We start from the raw sequence: 22,121 nt of genomic DNA, 5'->3' as shown, positions 1-22,121 counted from the left end.
TCCAGTTAAGGGTGAATTACATCTCTGCTTGTTCTCAGGAAGGTGGCTTCCAGTGCTGGTCCTGATGTCAGGCTAGAGTGACCCAGAAAGGGGCATTCCAACTGTATCATTTCAGCCATCAATAACGGTATTGCTTTTCTCTATATCTGTACAACAGTAAGTGATACTTAAAATACTTCTGCATTGTGTCCTCTATGATATTTTAGCTACCTGAAAAAATGAGCTGAGAATAAACACATAACTCTGGCAATTAGAATTTCCATAAGCCTACTAGTACATGTTTTGAAATGTGTGACTTTAAAAGGAAGCTCTTTTGGCACACACTTGGATAAAGTCTACTTTTTTTATTGCCAGTAAAATTCAGCAGTTACATATTTACACATTTAAACAATTTGAAAGCACAGGTTTCAAAATATTTTTATCAGAGCTACTCATGTACATAAGGCTTGATAATTTAGATACACTTCCTCACAATTAAGTAACAAAAGGTGACGAGAATCTTTGGCACTTACGGTGTGGTGCAGTTCAAAGAGGGACTGAGAAAGCTGTAGTCCTTGTGGTAATGTTCCCTATGGATAAGAACATAATCTTACCCGGGTTGCAAAGTCAAAACCACACTGCTTTCACGGTTGGGTTCTAGCTATCTTATTATGCAACATTTCAGCTGGCAGAGTTGCTTCAGTGATCAGAACTTATATATTGCCCAAAGCAAACATAGTAGGCAAAACCAGCTAGAAAGATATCTCAATGGTATTGTTTATATAACCCCAAGATACTTGGGAATAAAAAAAAAACTCCCCAATCGGGAAACATGTTGCAGATAAACACTTTGTGATTTATCATTTGTTATATTCATTTCAAGTGCTTCTATTTCTGAAAGGCATTCCTTTTCCAGGCACTTAGGCAGTACTTACTAAGACATCGGTGTTTTGCTCAGAATCTATTTTTACTTTAACAACATCTTGCAGAGGCACGATCACTTTATGTAGAGCAGTCAGTGCTTTGGTCTGGAAAACAGCCTGAACAAAATATATCAATACTTAATTACAGATAATACTTTTTACTTATGAATATATTTGAAGAGGATCTCTAGGCGAGACATTATTTTTTCTTTGAATCCATAGTGGTTTCTGTTATTCCACTCGATAAGAGAGAGTATTTTGTGTCAATATCAATACAATATTGTTTGTTTGTCTGTGACTGATGAATCCCAATCATCAGTGTTTCGTGAGAAGCACTCGTTTTTGGAATTACGTAGCGATGTTGTGCATATCCAGTAAGACTAATTGGAGAATGAATCTTCCAGATGCAGAAGGCAAATGATACCTCTTTGTATACTTATGCATGTGGACTATAGATCCACTCCACAATTTGTGTGAGTGTTTTACTATAGAAACCATAGGAAATATTGTCCTGTAAATTATGGCTTGATTCTGTGATTACCCCCCAAGCCAACATCAAAGCACAGCATACTGGAGAAAAGGGCAACGGTTTTGTACACGTTCATCCTGATGTGATCACCTTTTCTAATGTTTTAGAATGTGGTATATTTTAAAAACAAAATATTATGCTGAAATTATGAAGAGGAGGGAGATTAATCTACAATATTATTTTAACTGGGTTGACAGAAGTGCATTGAACTGCAAAGGTTAGAATAAGAATCTTGGGCATTCAATGGTTTATGCTGTGTTTGCAGCTTTAGCAGGGTGCAAGTGGGGATGGGATAACCAGTGCGTGAAAAGTGAAAAATAAAAATGGGTTATATATGTTTGGCTAATACACTTAATCTCTAGGCAAGTGATCCTTTAGTGTGGAAAGTGCAGTTGTGCAGCCATCAGGTACAGACAGGAGCAGCCTTATCTATGGTGGTACCCTGGTCATTGACAATCAATTAACACCCAGTACTTAGACTCATATTTAAAGGAAGACTGTTTGACCAGGACCAAACAAAGAATATGTCATTATGTGTCCAAACTCTTAGGACAGTAAAAGAGAAAGCTAGAGGCAGGAAGAATAATTCCAAAGGATCGTGTTTAAGGGTTCATGTGAGGTTACTTGTTGAAACAGTCATTACTCTAAGGCAAGTCTTTGAATCCAAAAGTCTTGATTAAATTCACATTGCAATCAAGTCCACTGACTATCTGCTAAAATTATGAAAGCGAGCACCATTATAAATGAGACATTATCAATGACCAATTTTTTTTTAAAAGAGTTGACCTTCTTCTCCACTTCTTGCAGGAATTGCTTTGAAGTTCTTGTGAGATGACAGCTGGAGCTTCGCATCCTCTGACGTGCCATAACTGCTGAAAGAACAAATACTGCGGCCGGAAGAACCTTCCTACGCTGCCGCCAAATGGAACGTCCAAACGTGTTCCAGTCTCCGGCATATTCAGTCCAATCCCTACCAGTGCCACAACCAAGGAGCATATTTGATAGCGGTGACCAGGTTGATAAAAAGGAGGATCTCCACCAATATGTTGTAACATAAAGGCACACATCTTCACTCAAGTCCAGCTATTTTGTCAAACTAAATGCGCTGGTATCTGGGATGGTGAGACTGTCAAGCTCCCCAATGGTCGTGTGTCGAACATGCTCTGCTGGCTGCCATTAAGCAGAGGTACCCCCTCCATGGTGGGCAAAATCTGGCGATCAGTCATGGTACCACTGGGAGATGAGCCCAGAAAACCTCCTTGAGAAGAAATTATTTTCTCAGGGCTGGCTGCCAGTCTAGGGGAGGTGGAGAAGTTATATCCATATAAGCCGTACGGGCTGTGTAATCTAAAAGTACTGTAGGAGCTCTGGTGTGTCTGACTGGCACTGAAGGCATTATTTGACGGTGAAGGCATGATGTACTGGAGCTGAGGAGATGATATCCCAGAGATTGGCACAGGTAAGCCAGCCTGATGGCAGCTGAAAGCATCACTCTCATTGTTGGATATGGACATGTTCCCACTTGCTGTGTTCGTTACTCCAATGTAAGAAGAGCTCCTCTGGGAGGCAAAGGTTTCACTGCTCGGGTTGGTCAGGCGGTTGTAGGTTTCAGCGAGACTACTGCTGTATCTGTTAAAGGTCAGGCCTGTGCGGTTGCAGGTGGTGAAGTCAGCGGGGCTCAGGTTGCACAGTTGGCTGCTGTTTGGTGCCAGGTGGAAAGCTGGGGAGGAACAGGAAGAGCCAGGCAGAAGATGTGTAGGCGCACCATTTCCTGGGCTTTGGTGGGCACTTGAAGATACCGTGCCACCTGTGAAGAAAAACACAGTCTCTTGACAAACTTTGTTGTTGCAAGTGTCGTCCATTCACTTGACCATGTCTGTCACTGGATAGGACAGCATTTCTGTGTATAACATTGGCCGGCTTAACAACATCAAAATGACAGTAACAAATATTTTCCATTGTAAACTGTTTCCTGTCAATACTTGGGATACACGTTGAATGATTCCATGTTCCGATAAGGCTGTTTCCAGCCTTAGACTGGTGTAGCACACACAATGCCGATGAGTATTGTAAAGAGGCACATTATACACTCAACAGGTCAGTACATTTATGAGTCAATCAAGTCTGAAAGGTGTCCAGGTGCATCCCTAATATTTTGCAATAGATGATGCTGCCAGACCTGCTGAGTTTTCCCAGCAATCTCAGGTATTGTTTCTGATTTTCAGCATCAGCATTTTTTCTTTGTTTACTATGCTGACTCTGTGTTCAGCTTCATACATTAAAATGATCACTTTAAAGTTTTGGAGCATTACTTCAGCAAGAGTCAGTGAGTTCAGGAAGCAAGGAAAATTGTCAAAAGATATATTGATGTCCAGAACACTGCTATGCTTCAGTGTCGTGTTAAAGGGACCACGGAATAATGTTATTACGTTAATGTTATCCAGTATTTTCATTTCTTTCAAATCTCCCCCTGTCAATGTTTAATGTATTCCAGGTCTGGGACAAAATCAGAGTGGTCACATATAATTTGGGTCCCTTAGCCACATCCATATAAAGTTCAAATATTTGCAAAGTTGCACATGCATTGAAAATTCGGTGTGCTGGAAGTTACACACAAAGCATCAGTTTTACATGATCTGATTTTGCAGTCAGACCTTTGCTATTGATGTCACAGCAGACAGCTTAACATTCTGAGAGAAGGTTATAAACTCAATCACAATCACAAAGGCCAACCTCCTATCTATAGAATCCATCTACCAGGCCCACTGTCAAAGGAAATGCCACCAGCATTCTTAAAGATCCATCCCACACTGGCAGGTCTGCAATCTCTACCATCGGGGAGAAGGTACAGAACCTGAACACATGCACCAGCCAGTTTTGTAACAGTTTCTACCCTACTGATGTTAGAATACTCAATGTACTCACAAACTCTTAACATTCACCTGTACCTGTGTTTTTGTTTTTGCCACTGTTTACCTATTATTTACTTATCTATGCTACTTAACTCTATGATCTGCCTGTATTGCTCACAAGACAAAGCTTTTCACTGGGCCTCGGTACATGTGATCACAAATTCAATTCAATTCAATACTCTGATCTTATGCTTAACCTCCACAACCACCTGATGAAGGAATGACACTCCGAAAGCTTCCAATTAAATCTGTTCATTAAAATACTGGCCTGACAAACAAACCTTTTTGTTCTTTGTTTAGTTTTCCAACATCTGTTTACTTAGTATAAAGCCGTGAAATATAAACTAAAAATAAATTTCCCACTTATTTTTCCCTTGCCATCCACACTGCCTGATGCTGTAACAAAAGCAATGGTTTCAACAACAAAGAAAAAGCAATACCTTGTTTGTGAATCCCAGGAATATCTTCAAAGCTGAGGGTCCGCAAAGAGGGTCTCCAGAATGCATAGGATTCCACAATCGCCTCTAGACCCATTCTACATCAAGAAAATTATACTTCATAAATCACTTCATCTTTCAGTTATAAGCTATCTTCATCAATGGAAATACGTTTTGACAAAAACAGGGTATTGCAGTACATCAATCTGGAATAATGTAGTTTGCAAGTATTTTGAAATGTCCGCAGTAATTGTGAATATCTGAATATCGGTCATATTATATTCAGTAATATAGAGCATCTGATTACAATGAGATGTAATGATTACAATGATTACTATAGAGTAGAGCTGTGTTTAGCACAGCCCAACACTTAGGCCAACTGAATAGAATTCCAGTTGATTCAGTGGAAGATGGGTTAATTAGCAATGACATGATAAAGTGAAGATAACAATTGGTCATTCAATCTTTGTATGCCAAGTTGTTTTCAACTTTACAAATAGGCACAGGTTGTCTGAGAAAATAAATCACATTAGTAAATTTCTAATGTTAAATATGGTGCGGTAAAATAACAAGACAGTCCTCTCATTAATCAATCAATCAGTTTAATTTCTGTTTTTGCTCACAGAATTGCTCTGCTTGAAGGGCTGTTTGCTATAATCATGGGGATTTTTTTCTGGTGTTACTGGACAATTCACAAGTGCATTTATGAGAGAATATCACGGCAAAAATGAAAGTACTGGAAAAATTCAGATATGACAGAATTTTGTTATTGACACTCACTCTGGTTAATGCTTTGTTTCTTTACTGCAAATTAGCACTTGCTTTGCCTTGTGTTCCATCACGTCTCTGTTACTTAACCTCTCCCAGCCTGTAATCTACCTTTCCTTCAATTCCTCCATCTTGCCATTTTCAAAAGTATAAAGTACGTCACATTTATACCTGCCCTCAGTTTTGAAGAGGAGTCGTATCTGAGCCAAAATGTTAACTCTGTTTCTGTCCTGACTGATAAACCCATCATGTTGCATTCTTTTTCCCAAACCTCTTGCTTTACTTGCAGATTTTCAACATTCGCCAAGTTTTTAAATTAACGTTTGGCCTGAACCAAGTTTTGCAATACTTACTGTTTTGTGAACATCTTTAAAAAAGTCTTATTCTTCAATGATTTTGTTTGACACTGGAGTGATCTTTGATGTAGAAATGCAACATTATTCCATGTTTGTATGTTCATAATACTGATGTATATGTTTTGAATATGCTATTACCATTTCATCCAAATTTGAATGAAGTCATTGAAATTAAATAATCATATATTTCCAGCCAATGTGTGGATACAATCCAGCCTTTGGGACAACATGTCTGTCTATCTAAATAATAGAGTGGAACAGAATTACTTGACATTTGCTTTCCCAAATTTGAAATCACATCGAATCATTTTTAATTTTTTTCCATTCAATGCCAGTAATTTCATCTCCATCCGGAATCCTTGCTGTAGTGTAAGACGAATGGTTTAAACATCACAGTGAGAATAATTGCCACATTGTTTCACAAGGAAACTGCTCAGTCAAACACTGGATTTCAAAACGAAGTTTCCAGTTGGTGTTGGCTGATTAAGTGTTTCACTGATAGAAGTGGGGGCGCAACACTGATACATATGATATCTGTTGGAGCCAGTCGTGGACCCTGGAAAATAACTACAATGAAGCTGGCGGAAAGATCAAGAATTATGCCAATCATAAGACAAATGTTCAACAGCAAACATTTAGTATTTTATTTTAGTCATTTAATAGTTTTTGTAGCCAAAGGATATTAGCAGAATTTCATTTATCCCAGACCTATCCCTGATATTTCTGTACTTGAGTGTTAGAACAAATGCATACTTCCTTCCTTTCATTAATTTTGCAGCTAAAATGCACTTTTAGCACAGTTAACATTGGTTCACATTAGTAAACACCAGGATGATCGCACTTGAAAGCTTAGCAGTACCTTAATGATGCACACTGTCATTAATGCACAGATTGCCATGATGGAAAAACACTCCTTCAACTTCATTTGGACTACCTTCTTGAAAATGGCCTTCATAATTTGCGCAAAGTCAGTGCTTTTCCACATTAATTGTCCATAAACCTTGCCACTGAAGGTTAATTTTGGCATTTAACAGTGCAGTTATAGTTTCAGTGGTAGAATACATATTACTGACTGCCAACCAACCTTTCCTGCCCAAGTGGGTAGGCAATGGCATAATGATCTTGTCACTGAGCTATTAAACCAGTAACCCAGTCTAACGTTCTGTGGTTAGGTGGTTCAAATTCCGCTTTGCTAGATGGTGATATTCAAATTCAATAAAAATCCAGAATGAAATAGCAGGCTAAATGCAGTCATTGTTGATTGTCACATGAACCTAACTGGTGCCCTTTGAGGAAGGAAATCTGCTTGCTGGCTGACATGAGATTTCAGACACACTGACATGGTTGTAATGTAACTGCCAGCTAGACCATAAATGCTGGCCTCACCTGCAATGCCCACAACCCACGTATGAATGAAAGAACTGGTAAACGTGTGAAGCCTCACCCTTTTAATGTGTGTAATTGTTTTAGGTGATTGTAAGAATATCAAATGTGACTGTCTTCTTATTTTCTCTCTGTCTCTCTCTCTCTCTTTCAGAATCCAATCATTTCCTCTCTTTATTCACAAACCTACAGGCACGCAGATGAGGAACAGGAATATTTTGTTCAGCCTCCTCCGTTCAATAATATCATGCCTGATCTGATTGTGGCCTCAAAGCCACATTCGACAAAGCACCCTGGACAGCACCTTCCAAACCCGTGACCAGTTCCATCCAGAAGGACAAGGACAGCAGCTACAAGGGAACATCACCACCTGCTGGCTCACCTCCAAGCCACTCACCAAACCAACCAGTGAGTCCCACGTCCCATGACTGAAATTTTTTTTTAAAACTTGGAAATAAAATAGCATTCCTTCGGTGTCACTAGGTCAAAATCCTGGAATTCGCATGTTACCAGCATTGTCGATCGTCCTACAGAACACAAACTTCAGCGTTTCAGGAAGATAACTGACCTCACTACCTTCTCAAGGGCAACTAGGGATGAACAATAAATGTGGGCCCAACCAGCGATGCCCACGTCCCATCAGTGAATAAAAAAAACTCTCATCTACTCCCAAAAGCCTTTGACTCTTTCTGTACCTGATGCGATATTTAATTAACTCTAAAATACCTAGCTTCTCAGCCCTTCCTCCTTGTTTGTTTCTCAATCCTTCAATCTTGATGGTTGAGGTACCCTTCAACCCATTGCTCACTAAATACAACTATCAGCTTGCACGCAGGACATTAGTGGACAAAGAAATGCAAATCCCAAGTATACAAAAGTAAGCTGATGGCTGTGAGAGGTCTGCTTCACCAACATCTGGACCATCTCTTTCAGTTGAAATCTTTCCCAAAATGCCCATTAATTTTGAGGCAGAATGTTCCAGATGGTGACTGTTCCCAGCCCAACAACCAAAGTGTCAGCAAGAAATGCATCCCCTGTCCTGTCGGCAGCCGTGCAGCTACTGAGCACCTGATTGGCTGGAAGCATGATTTCTGCCTTTTACTCCCTTCCTGATGAAGGGCTGTTGTCCGAAACGTTGATTTTCCTGCTCCTCAGATGCTGCCTGACCTGCTGTGCTTTTCCAGCACCACTCTAATCTAGACTTTGATTTCCAGCATCTGCAGTACCCACTTCTGCCATCAGAGTACTGATGGCTGTGTAGTCTCAACAGAGCCACTGGCAGGAGTGGCCACTATTGGAACTACAAGACATCTTCAAATTCTAAGAGCCAGAGCCAACACAGCCAGGTATGATGTGGTCTTGGGGCAGGAATAGGAAGAGTAGGGAGTCAGAGAAAAGAGGGATTGGTATCAAAAGGATAAAGTTAAGCAGTGAAGGACACAGACTGTAAGGGGGAAAAGTGACAGGCGTTGAGAGAGTGGCCAGACTGAAAAGGGGGCCAGGGAGGGAGGCTCCCTTTATGTACCACCTTTATTATTTGAGGCTGAAGCATCAGGTTTTGCTTTCCCTGTCCCCAAACCCTTCCCACCAGACAATAAATTACAGTTGGGTGGGAAATATCCCTGACACAAAATCTCCTCGAATAGGACAAAAGCATAGGAGCCAGCTTAGGCATTGTCCATCTCCAACTCCTGTAGGGATTGCACTCAGGAGGACCAGGCAGGAGGCCGACACCTGGGGAATTTTAAAGACCTTCACACCTGGAAAGTTGCCACTAGGAATGGGACCAAAACATTCTGGCTGTCATTTTAGTTACGTTCTATGAGGTAATTGACAAAAATGTTGACTTCTAGGGTCCTGTCCATTAAACATTAAAGTGTGACTTGAATTCATATTCAATAAACCGGTATTTCAAACCCCAGATACTTTCCATCCTTCTGGGTTCAATATTGAGCTCAACAGCTTCAAATTGTGAACCCATTCCTTCCCTTTCTTTTAGCTTTACCTGTCACCATGTTCCTTCTCCCCTTCCCCCACTTCAGTGCGACTGTCTGATATTTTCAGTCTGACAGTTAGACACACCATTGTTCTGCCATTCTCACATTCCAAAAACTTAATCGAAACAAGTCAGCATCCTTACTCCCCCAGCACTCCAACCACACCCCCCACCACCTAAATGTTTTCCCCTCCACACTTCACCAGCTCTGATGAAGAGTCATCTTGACTTGAAACGTTAGCTTGCTCTCTCTCCATGGATGCTGCTTGACCCACTGTGATCTCCAACATCTTTTGTTTTTCAGTAGATATTCCATCATCCGCAGTCATTTGCTCCTAGCCAGTATTACGTAGTCTGCCAAAAGTGGTACATGTATAGCATGAATTAGGAGCCAGACCAGGCCCTCTCCCCTCTTAAGTCTGCTGTGCCATTCAATAACATAATGACAGAACTGACCATAACTCCCTTCACTGTTGGATTAACAGGAACATTTTCACCTCTGCCAAGACACTGCTTCTATCGCCGGTTCAGGAAGATCTTTCCTAAGCCTCTTGACCTTATGAGAGAAACTTGGGTCTTTAATGGAAAACCTTTTATTTTTGAATAATTACTTAGATTCTCCCACAAATGGAAACATCCCTTCCATCCTGTCAAGACCACTTAGGATCGTAGGTTTCAATTAGTTTTCCTCCTACTCCTCGAAATACCAGTAGATAAAAGCCTGGCCTGTGCAACCTGCCCCCACAAAACAACTCACCCATCCCAGCTCGGAGTCGGAAAAACTTCTCTGAAATTCTTTCAATGCATTTCAATCCTTTCTTAAATAAGGAGACCAATGTTGTACAAAATACAGATGGCATCTTGCCAAAGTTCTGGAATACTGAAGCATAAGCTGCCTACTTTTGCATTCAATTCTCTTTGCAATGAATTATAATATAACACGGGTGGCTCAGTGGTTAGCATTGCAGCCTCACAGCACCAAAGACCCAGGTTCAATTCCAGCCTTGGGTGACTATCTGTGTGGAGTTTGCACATTCTCCCTGTGTCAGCATGGGTTTCCTTCAGGTGCTCTGGTTTCCTCCCACAGTCCAAAGATGTGAAAGCCAGGTGAATTGGCCATGCTAAATTGCCTGTAGCGTTCAGGGATGTGCAGGTTAGGTGCATTACTCAGGGGTAAATGTAGAGGAATGGGTTTGGATGAGTTACCCTTTGGATGGTTGGTGTGGACTTGTTGGGCTGAAGGGGCTGTCTCCACACTGTTGGAATTCTATAACATAATGTTCTATAACCTTTCCTAATTACATGCTGTACCTCCATACCAGGCTTTTGTGTTTTGTGCACCAGGGCACTCAGATCCCCCCTGCATCTCACAGCTCCGTAATTTCCTGATTAAAAAGAAAATTTCACATTTTCCTAAATTATATCCTACTTGGCAGATTTTTGACCATTCAACAAATCTAACTTATGCCTTTGTGGCCTCTGTATGTCCTCTTCCCAGTCCAGTCCTCAGCTCAAACCGAACTATTCGGAGTGGGTGTAAAGAATTGCTTTCTCATTGCCAGATATCAGGTCACTCAAATACTTAGTTCGACAATAGTGGTCAAAGGCAGAGAAGCTAAGGCCTTAGGGGTAAAGGAGAAACAAATATTTTTAGCTGGCACAGAGTAAGACACCTTAGAGTGACCCTGTCACTGGATAGTAATCCAGAGGCCTGGACTGATAATCCAGAAATTGGAGTGTAATTCCCCTTTAACAGTTGTAGAAATTAAATTAAATGAATTGAACAAAATCTGGAATACAAGTTAATAACAGTGATGGACACCGTAAACCTCTGCTACAATCCCATCTGATTCTCTCCTGGAAAAGAAATCTGCCATCTTTACTAAATGTGATTCCAGACCCATAGGCTTGAAGCTTAATTGTTCTATTAAATGGCTGAGCAAACCACAGCAGTCTAATCCAAGATGTTGGCATAAAACCATTCCCTCCCACCAGCCCCGGCCCCACCTTCAAGGGCAAAGAGAAACAGACAATGCTGACCTTACCAGCAACACCCACATCCTTAATGAATAAAACAAAAATTTCTGTGGAACCAATTTCCATGATTCTATGAGTTTATCAGCATAATCCCCTACTTCCTTCACCCTTGTATGTTTATTTAACTTCCTTTTAAAAAGCAGATGTGATATTCCTTGGTGATGATCTTATATCAATAGTCTCCAGTTATGCTCTTTACCATGTGTTGAATCACAGTTTCTGTTTCTACCCTATCAGAGCCTTTCTTAATTTGATTATCTTTATGAGGTTATTCTTCAGCATTTAATTTTAAGTAGAGTTGATTAGATTTCCTACAGAGTGGAAACAGGCCCTTCGGCCCAATAAGTCCACACCGACCCTCTGAACAGTAACCCATTTCCTTCTGACTAATGCATCTAACACTCTTGGGCAATTTAGCATGGCCGATCCCTCTGACCTGCATTTCTTTTGGATTGTGGGAGGATACCAGAGTGCCCAGATGAAACCCACGCAGACACAGGGAGAATGTGCAAACTTCACACTGACAGTCACTCGAGGCAGGAATTGAACCCTGATCCCTGGTGCTGTGAGGCAACAGTACTAGCCACTGAGCCACACTTTGTCATTTTCTGAGAGTTACAATCTCACAGTATCATTCCTGTAATGATGTATTTTTGCGCCTCTAGTTTTTTCTATGATATGGTGACCAGAAGTATACACAATGCCCAGAGTTTGTCTAATTAAGGTTCAGTACAAACTGAATATAACTTATCTACTTTTCAGATCTATCTGTCCAGAAATGAACCCTTGTGACTGTGATTTGACTTTGTTATGATGAACCAGTAATTCCAATCTCAGTGCTTTGAGTATGTGTCGTCTCAGATCCCTTCTACCCTATTTTTAAATGTTTTAAAATGTTCCATGTTATGCTGCTGAGATTCATATTTCCTTTGAAACACATGCCCTTCTTGCTCCTTATCTTTCTGACCAAACATTCCACTTACCCATGATTGAATTCATTCGTCAGTTTGATGCCCACTCTGTATACTTATTAATGTCATTCTGCATTTCGTTGAAGTCCTCTTCCGTTTTCACTATCTCTCCAAATTTTGCATTTTTCACAAATTTATAAAATGTGTTTTTGATTCCAAAATCTAAACCATGCAGAAAAACTGAATGGGGACAACAGCGGTCCAGCTGTAATCATTATGTAATCCAACCTCTTCTATCATTCTGAATATTTATCTTTTTGCTAGTCAGCTAACAATTAGCCTAATCATGACCTGAATTAATCTAAAACACGATTATTTACTGAAAGGGTTATTTTTTATTTTGGAGTCCAGATTAAATGGCTGCATCGACTGGACTTCAACATTGTCTAATCTCTGTGCTTCAAAGGTTTTGATGACTCTAGTCAAGTGAAACTTTTCCATTTGAAGTCCACGTTGACTATTCAACTTCTGTCCGAATATTCTTACAGGAAGACCATTGGCCATCCTTCTCAAATCTATAACTCCAGTGACACCAGCTCCACAATAATGTGGTTAAAGCTGAACTGCTCTTTGAAAATGACCGAGCAACCCATTTCGTTGGAGGGGAGTTAGGGACTGTGAACAACACAGATATCGACATCCCCTAAAAATACAGAGAAAAGGATCATTTGCTATCTGTAATTTCTTGGTTTTTTTTGCATTTTATCGTTTTCTGGAGATGCCATTATTTTTCCCACCAGTAATGCTAAACAGACTGGTTTTATATTTCCTTGCACACGTTCCATATTCCTTCTGCAACTGGTTTACTTTATTAATGAATTGTTCTCAGCAGTTTTAGACCCTCTGATACAACGTTGCCCTGCAAATGCAGCCTTTCTTTCCCGGTTTGGCAGAAGGGCAATACAACAGATGACAACGGAGCGCCGATATGATGGCCCCACGTTCGGCCGCAGTCTTGGAACAGTCACAGCAACCAGATGATGAAAAAAAAAGTATATCGAAAGTTGAGCTGAATGCTCGCTTGCCAATCTTTTGTTCCGATATAACGGCTTTCACACTGACTTTTACAGGGGATCATGGGCATTTTGCAGGAAGCTATCATAAAATATTTATTGGGTTGACTTGGGCTCAAAAACTCAGGCTTCGTTTTCCCAGTAATAGGAACGCTTGGGTTTAGCCGGGATAAAAGTCGCCTCCCGGAGAGATGTTGCTCAGGCGATAATTTATCCAAGATGCCTTGAACTTTTCCCATTTGATCAGTTGCCGCGCTTGCGCGATCGAACAGCCCAGTTTAGTTAAGCAGAATAAAGTTTGTCCTTCCCTGTATTTTCTAAGACGCCAGTGTTTGTCCCTTTCCGCTTTTAAACTTTTAAGGGCAGCGTAGAGGCTGGAGGAAAAATGCCCCATTAATCTCTGCAACTGTCCCTTTTCTATGGTGGTGCGGCCCGCCAATTGTCTCCATTTGAGTGAGGCGGAGGAGGGTGAGGTTCTTGACTGGAAAGTGGCCTTTCACACGGGGAAGGCTGTAATTTGGTGGCTCACACACACACACACACACACACACAGATGGACATTGCCGGCGCTGTTCAAGGCGCCCTCTGACGGGAGCAACCCAATGATTTACCTGTTCCGCCCGGAATCTCGGAAGCCTTTAGCAAATGGGTTCCTGTCGATCTTCAGTCGAGTGATCTGAGACAGAAGTGGAGTTGGGATTAGAGGGCGGCACATCTCACGCGTCTGCTTTCAAACTGGATCTAACACTGCTGCTCTGAACACACCCAGACCCAATTTCTAAAGCTTTTGCAGTTACCACCCCCTGGTGCAGTCTTGATAAAAGTTATTTTCAAGTGAAACATTTGTCCAAAAGTCGGCCCAGTCCGTGATAGCATGATATATATATATATATAGTTAAAATGTCATATTCGATTTACAAGTGCGGTGCAAGGATAAGAGAGAGAGAGAGAGAGTTCCTGTGTGGATGCAGTCAGGGAGAGCGGGTCGGTGTGGGCTCGCTGTAGGTGTGTGTCAGCCTGGGTCAGACACCCCTCCGCCCCCCGCCCCCCACCCCCCCAACCCTTACCTGTTGGTTCTGGTAAGCGGTTACGGTAGTGAAGACGGTCTCGGGGAAGCAGAAGTGTTGGACGCCGTCCCCTCCCGGGATGGGCTTGACCGGCGACAGCTCCTCTGCACATTCCTTGCGGATGACATGGACTCGAGGCTGGTATTTGTGCATCGAATGCAGTATAATCTGTTCCGGGAAGAGAGAACCAAACTGAAGAGGTGTATTTGTGTGTGTGAGAGAGAGAGACAGAGAGCCCACCAGGCCGGAGAGGTAGCTGTTGCTCTCTGAGCGCTGGCGGTTTGGTGCAGGATGCGCCTTCAGGAACCGGGAATGACAATGTCCCTGGTCCCACACGGACAGACACTTGGTTACATTCCACAGCGGGACCTTCCTCCCTCCTGGGCTCCAGCAAGCAAGCAAAAAGCCCCGTCTGTTTTAAAGGAGTCACTCTAATTATTTCTTCCTGTCTTTATTTACTCCGCCGTCCTCCATTGTAATTGCGCCGGGACATATTTAGACTGTGAGGCATCAGACAGTTTTTATGGTAAACCTTGCCATCATTTTGATATGCTCGGCTAGATACCCAGAAGCTGTGGGTCTTTATGCTGCTGTTATTGGGTCAGTCTCATGTTCATTTAAATAATTGCAGAATCCTTGAATGTTATTCTGAGCTGGCGCTGCCTGACAGTTTTAAAAAAACATTCTCCCGGGGAATGAACAGCTCATGTCTCCCTGATCCGTGCCTCGCTTGCTAACCAGTGGCAGACGGAACATCTCTGGTCGAGATGACACTTGGACCTCTGCTTGAGCTGGTGCAAAGCCCGACCCGTTCTACGTCTCGGAGAAATCCGAACACTCTCGCACCCAGCCGGCACCAACAGCTGGGAATGAGCGGGGTAGCTTTCAGTGATCACATCTACACAGTGACTCCCGGCCCCCGACAACAAACCGCCCCTAGTGCAGAAAGACTGGTGAAGCAAGAGTAGTTACATCCTGGTGGATGTGGATACTGGCAAAGAGTTATTCTTTTCAATTAGCAATCAGATCCACAAGGAACTGCACGGGAGATGTGGAAGGAGATCGTGGGAGTGGGATTCTGCTGGGCGTGAGAAGCTATAAATTCTTTTTGCGCGGAAAGGTCCTTATGTGAATCATTTTTGCACCATTAAATACCGCACAACACCAGGTTATAGGCCAACAGGTTTATTCGGAAGCGCTAGCTTTCGGAGTGCTGCCACTCCACAACCACCTGACTATAACCTGGTGTTGTGTGGTTTTGAACTTTCTACACCCCAGTCCAACACCGGCTCCTCCGAATCATCTTACACCCAACACCCTTCCTTCCATAACAAAATGTGCAAGAGGGTTATTAACCGAAAGTTCCTGATTTCAGCTCTGCTGTGAGAGACTGAGAGTCTGATTTTCTTTTTCAAACTTAGAAATTAAAAGACTGCTTTTAAATTTATTGTTAAAAAGAAAGTTAACGTGGTGGAAAGGGAAACTGGAATAATCGACCTTGCCCCAATTTGCCCTTCAGGCAATTGGCTCTCCGTTTATCCAACTTTATTCCTGATGAAGGGCTTTTGCCCGGAAACGTCGATTTTACTGCACCTCGGATGCTGCCTGAACTGTTGTGCTCTTCCAGCACCACTAATCCAGAATCTCCGTTTATCCGGACAGCTACTGGAAGAACAGACCGATTCCAGGCAGCTCGTCACCTCCTTAACAATAAATGCGCACATTTCCAGAATAATCCTTTCTCTTTGTCATTAAGTTTTAACACCTCAGTTCCGAATTCAAATCAGAACGCCAGTCAGGCACCAACACCAATACGATTAATCCGTTTTGGGATATTTCTTTCCTGTTTATTATTCCCTACCCGCCCCCCCCCCCCCCCCCCCCACACACACACCCCCCGAGCCTCCCCCTGGTTTTGTTCAGCTCTGGGCACTGCCACAGGACCCTATTTTCACCGGCCCTCCGGCTTTATCCGGTCAGGGTACAAAGTTAGCCGACGCCCCCCAGACGGAGCGCCACGTTCATACGGGGCTGACTAGCAAACAAGAAAATGCAGAACAGAAATCATTGTCACGATACCTTTATCGTAAAGAGTTTACAAAAAGGAAGACTCGAGCCAGCGTATGGAACATTTAGAAAACTGGAAATTTCCCAGACAATTCCCCAGTCACTGTTAGCGAAGATTCACCGTTACTGTGTGTGTGGAGACGGTTGGGATCATTGTTCCAAGTCTATCGTTTACACGACTCCCATGTACAGAATTTTATCGATGTTTACATTGTTTTTAAAGTTTCCATGTGTCAGGTTACACACTTCTAGCTTTCCTGGTTCTTATTTTGATGTTAAATATAATTTGTAAAACTCTTCAGCGGTGTTTCCCAATCATCACCAACCAGGGAAAGGAAAGGTCTCTCTGCCCATTTACTGACCCTGCCTTACTTAAATAAACATTTACCTCATCTGCGGCCACCTCACCAGTTTGAGGTCTTTTGTTTTAAACAAACTCAGGCGGGTCGAGGCGTCAGGGACACTGCACTTATCGCTTACTGGTGATAAACATTAAAATGCGGGCAGGTATTTGCACTAATCTGGTTCGGAATGAACCGCATCAATCGGTCCGGCTAGGACAGGGCGGCGGCTTTGAAAGACAGGCACAACTCACATGTCCTTGGTCGTCCAATTCGTTGTTGGTGAGTTTGAGCTTGTCAAAGCTGATGACCTGCCGCATCCAGGTATCCCCCGAGGCCGGAGAGTCCGGGTGGATGTAAACCCGAGGCGGTACCGGAGAATCTGCATTGCCAGCGACCATCCATTTGGAGCTGTGATACACATACCTGCATCCAGAGCAGAGAGAGAGAGAGAGAGAGAGAACACAACCGAGCTGGACCCTCCCGGGAACACCAACACTTACTTCTTCATTGAAATACCAAACTAAACCAAGCCAGTCGAAATGTTTAAACTAAGTACAATTCCCCGGATACAATTACAATTACACCGTTTGGAAATCCTGTAAAGGTGACGAGGGGCTCATGTTGGTGAATGGCCTTAAAGATTTGAATTCAGAATTGATGTTTTTAGTTTTGAACAAGCAATTATTCTGGGAGTGGTGCGTCCAGTACCAGGGCTAAGTGAGACAAGCGCTTTGGGGTTAGTTGGGAAGCGAGGACCCTCTTGTTAAACAACGGGGTAGGTGCGCGGTTTCGCGATAAATCAACCGTTTGCCAATGTTCATGAGCTTGCTCGAAGGTGGACTAGAGGTTTTCGGACCACATGCGTTATTGCTAGAAGGTACAAGTAATAGGAGAGGTGTCCATCGGAATTAGGACCAGGAGTAGGCCATTGTACCCCTCCGACTGTAGTCTCCCGCCCACCGCGGTAACCATTGACTCTTTAGTGAAGTTTTAAGATTGAATTGGAGGACATATACGGTCTTGCAAAACAGTGTTTTGGTCGGGACTGTGGAAGGGGGTGGGGGGGAAATGCAGGTCACAAAGAGGAATTCTTATTGGTCCTATAATTCCGACCAGTGTTTGCAGGTTTGGATTTGGTGAGACGCGCTCCGGCCGGAAAGCGCTGTCGCCAGTCGCTGCAGCGGGACTCTCTGAGAGGGATGCTGTTTAATATTGCAGGACGTGGATTACCAGTCTGAGTGAGAGAGCTGGCCTGACGCTGGTTGTACCCCGAGTGGTCAGCGATGTGTGGATCATAGACCTTACACTGGCACCTGAATCAACCAGGAACTCAGCCCAGCGACATTCGGCCCGTCTGAACTCTCCCCGATTCCTCTTTCAGGTGTTTATTGAAACCTGGTTTATTGTAAACGGTTTATGCTCTAATCCACACACTTTCTAACTCCAAAGACCTACAATTTTGCTCTTCAGTAAGTATCCCAAAAAAACCCTGTTGCGCTCAGGAACTTTAACTCTGAGTGCCCCCTTTGGCGCCGAGTTTGTGACTACGCGAGTTCAAGTGCAGACCATGTCCCGCTTGCTCCCAGCTCCGTGCTCTAACCTGTACCGCTTATTGTCCACAGGTATAATGTCCATGGCGATGTAATACTGCTGGTGGGGATCGAGTCCCGTCATCTTCACCCGCATAGCCGGAAACATTCTCCTAGCAAAGACAAACAGGAACATATACAAACCAATCAAACTGCTTTAAGAGAGAGAGAAAAGAAGAAACAAAAAGCTAAACCAGTCAGTCTTCAGCCTGCCAAGCCCCCTCTCAATTGGATCCACCAAAGGCCGGAGCAGACGACTGAGACTTTGCAGCGAAACCTGGAGCCGCCATAATAAACAGCTAGAGAGAAACGGCCGACACTCCCAAAATACTGCCTGGCCTTTAAAACTACTGAATCTGGGCTAGACAAAAACACATCAAGGGAAATACTTCCAAAAACATTTACTTTTCGATACAACGTTGCAGTTTCCCCATTCCCCATTCTCAAGCCGCTCCCAAGTGGGTGTTTGCACGCTGGATTGCTGGTGCATCTGAAATTGTTCTTCGGAAAAGCGGTTTAATAGCTGTGCGTGTATTAAATTGACGTGAACCGGCCAACCGAATGTAGGCGAGCGCCAAAACAACACTGATGTGTCTCCCCTGTTAGTAAACTCATCAAATACAAAAACTGATGTCTACCCTGTTAGTAAACTCATCAAATACAAAAACTGATGTCTACCCTGTTCGTAATCTCATCAAAAACAAACACTGATGTCTACCCTGTTAGTAAACTCATCAAATACAAAATCTGATGTCTACCCTGTTAGTAAACCCACCAAATACAAAAACTGATGTTTCCCCTGTTAGTAAACTCTCAAAAACAAACACTGATGTCTACCCTGTTAGTAAACCCACCAAATACAAAAACTGATGTCTACCCTGTTAGTAAACTCATCAAAAACAACACTAATGTCTACTCTATTAGTGAACACTGATGTCTGCCCTGTTAGTAAACCCACCGGAAACAAACCCGCGCACCTTGCCTGGGGACCACAGACTCTCAGACTGACCTGCCTGCTTTGGTGATGATCATCTCGGTGCCGATCTCGTGAAACCTCTTCCACAGGTCCGCTCCCTGAAGCTCGACGTGGATGTCCTCCCGGGAGGTGCCACACTTGGGCGCAATGTAGGCCTTACTGACGACCGGAGGGGACGGACACGACAAGGCATCGTCCCCATTCACAACTGAAGCACCAAAGGAAGAGAAAAGAATGCGTGAAAGCGCCACGATTTATAACGCCAGGTGATAGAGTTCGATACCGGACAGAGCGACATGATGCAATCTAAACAGTGTACTTGTTAAAAAAAACTAAGTACAATTGCAATAATAAGTACTAAGTAGAATTGCATAATCATTTCTATGGCATGCATACAAAGCTGAAGTAATTCGATTTGACCCAGAAACTGATGTGACATATTTTTTGATCTGGAATTAGATTGTCGAAAAAAAACAATTTTTGATTGTTTAAAACTAAAACGAAACCGAGCTGCCAACAGCAGCATTCCTTGTAGAAGTCGTTTTCCCCCCTCCCTCTCCCTCTCCCTCTCTCTCCCGGCGAAGCAAATGGTAAATAACAGCAGCTGGAGGATGCGAGCGAAAAGCCTGGGGAGGCGGGGGGGGGGGGGAACTCACCGGCTCTCTCGCTGTGCTCAGTTCCGCAGTGGTTCTGCCCCTCGGAGCCCCTGTCCTTGCTCGGCCCGTTCACGCTCGGGCTCGTCCTTCGCTCTTTCAGCTCGACCCCGATGTCGGCGCGCCCCTCCACTTTCCTCTTCTTTTCCGCCCCGATCAGCGCTTCTACCGAAAAGGCATGAGCTTTCAAACTCATAGCGGACGGAGATCTCCTTTTCTCAGCCATCCCACGTTGGGCTGTGCGTGTGAGTGCGAGTGAGACAACACACACACACACAGATTTTTGTCTTCAAGAAGTTGTTTTCTTTCCCTCACCTCCCTCCCTCCCTCCCCACACAAACACAAACTCCCAATCCCAATCCAATGCTGGTTGAAAATACTGATGGGGTTGAGAGAGTTAGGGAGGGAGAGTTACAGAGAGAGAAAAAAAGAACAAGGGCGCTCCGTCTCGTCCAGTTGAAGTGACATGGAGTGGAGGCGCCGCGGATGGACTCCCTCCCTCTCTCTCCCTCTCTTTCTGAGCGCAATTAGGGCTGGTAATTGAATTTTGTTGCCTAGATCTGTCAGCACTTGCGAGCAGCGAGAGAGAGGGACATAGCTGAAGGCGGCTCAGCTCCACGCGTGTCACACCCACCCCCAACACACACACACACACAGAGGGCGGCGGGAGGAGGCGGGGCCCCGTCTGCTGCCAATCACAGCTGCCTCGCCCTATCACTGCCCGCCGATTGTCCTCCTCGCCCAATGAGGGCACGGACCTTATTATCATCTGCCGCTTCTCCTAGGCCGTGAGGGATGGAGGGAGCTGGTCTCAGAGCGGGCAGTTCCACTTGCATCACAGGTCTACACACACACACTCGACTCCCGTCCCCATCCTACCCCCCGTCCCCAGCAGCAACGGGGCCAGATCAATATTACCATGACAGACACCAAAAGAGGTTGCAGCGAAAGTTTCATTTGCACCCGACCTCATGTGCAGAATTCCCACCGCGCATAAGACCAAAGTCAGACATGTCACCCCCCTTCGGATTTTGCCCCCTCTTGCATCCTCCTAAACAATACTGAAACAGTTCTTAAAACTGGTATCAGGCGCTTTTATAATGCCAATCACTCCCATTTAACGCCAGTAATCCGCGGGCAAATGTGGCCCTAAATGTTGTCAAATGATTGACATTGCTGCAAGTTAACATGCAGGTAAGAATCGGGCAGGATTTCCCATATTACTGAGTAACATGCTCAGCCAGTATTTCAACATACCACTGGTGCCAGTAGGCTGATTTGTAATTGTAGACGTATATGGAGTGACTAGCAAATATATTGCGGATAGTGGTTAAATCATAGACAGATGCATGGCAGGACATCTTGATAGAACAGCATAATGTTTCCAAATATGTCAACAAGCTTGAGTATGAGAGGCAATAAATACCAGTGGTGAGCCGGTCAGCAGGGAAATACATCAAAGTCATTAACAGAAATATCTCCGAATAAATTATAAGCCAAACCACTGGATTTATTCTTTTTTAAAAGTCCACAGCTGGTATGGGAGTGTTCCTTACGACGGGAAACGAATTTTAAATAAAATAAATTACAAATGGTTTAAATTAAAGCCAGTAACAGCACAGCGCGTTTACCGCCCATTTATGTTTAAAGAGGCTGAACCAAATGCACGGCGAGAGCAAAATCCCAAAACATCAAACCCAGACAGAAACAAAACAGAATAATGTTGACATTCGCTCAGAAATTTATACATCTCACTGAATCCGATTTGCCGCACCGCAGTAACAGTTCAATAAAGAGGTTAATGCCGAAACTTTGCAGTTATGTCACCAACAATTCTACACAAAAACAGTTAGACTGGAATCGAATTCAGGGCGTTCGTTTGATAAGGGTAGACACAGCTTCCTTGTGATTGCAAACATCCCCAGTTGCACTATAACGATCCAGATAAATTTATAGAACAGGAGGCGATGGTGACTAATGCAGGCTCCTCACTCAAGTATTTCCAAACGAGTGTTATAGTGCCCTAAGCTCCTCCAGTTATCCAGCATATTCCTCTGCTTGCAAAGATGTGGATCTCTCCCATTTAAAAAAGTGCGAGGTCTCTGCCAGTCATTTCCTGTG

General features: G+C 43.5%; 1 protein-coding gene across 3 annotated transcripts; it reads right to left on the bottom strand.

The window, feature by feature from the left end:
• Positions 1-329: 329 nt before the first annotated feature.
• On the bottom strand, positions 330-20,825 carry tbx18 (T-box transcription factor 18). Of its 3 annotated transcripts, none has more exons than XM_072553340.1 (8): positions 20,004-20,825; positions 19,381-19,555; positions 18,383-18,484; positions 17,034-17,205; positions 14,372-14,539; positions 13,916-13,980; positions 4,784-4,878; positions 330-1,019 (listed from the first exon to the last, which is right to left on the bottom strand). In XM_072553340.1, exons 1-8 carry the CDS (start codon positions 20,224-20,226, stop codon positions 982-984), a joined length of 1,038 nt encoding a protein of 345 aa, XP_072409441.1. In that variant the 5' UTR covers positions 20,227-20,825; the 3' UTR covers positions 330-981. The 3 variants fall into 3 exon arrangements, with proteins under 3 accessions (XP_072409441.1, XP_072409440.1, XP_072409443.1); XM_072553339.1 differs by having other exon boundaries at positions 330-3,238; positions 20,004-20,822; XM_072553342.1 differs by lacking the exon at positions 330-1,019 and adding an exon at positions 3,264-3,927 and having other exon boundaries at positions 20,004-20,824.
• Positions 20,826-22,121: the final 1,296 nt, after the last annotated feature.

This window comes from Chiloscyllium punctatum, chromosome 3 (assembly GCF_047496795.1).
Source record: "Chiloscyllium punctatum isolate Juve2018m chromosome 3, sChiPun1.3, whole genome shotgun sequence".
NCBI lineage: Eukaryota > Metazoa > Chordata > Chondrichthyes > Orectolobiformes > Hemiscylliidae > Chiloscyllium > Chiloscyllium punctatum.
This window is presented reverse-complemented; position numbering and strand designations above follow the sequence as displayed.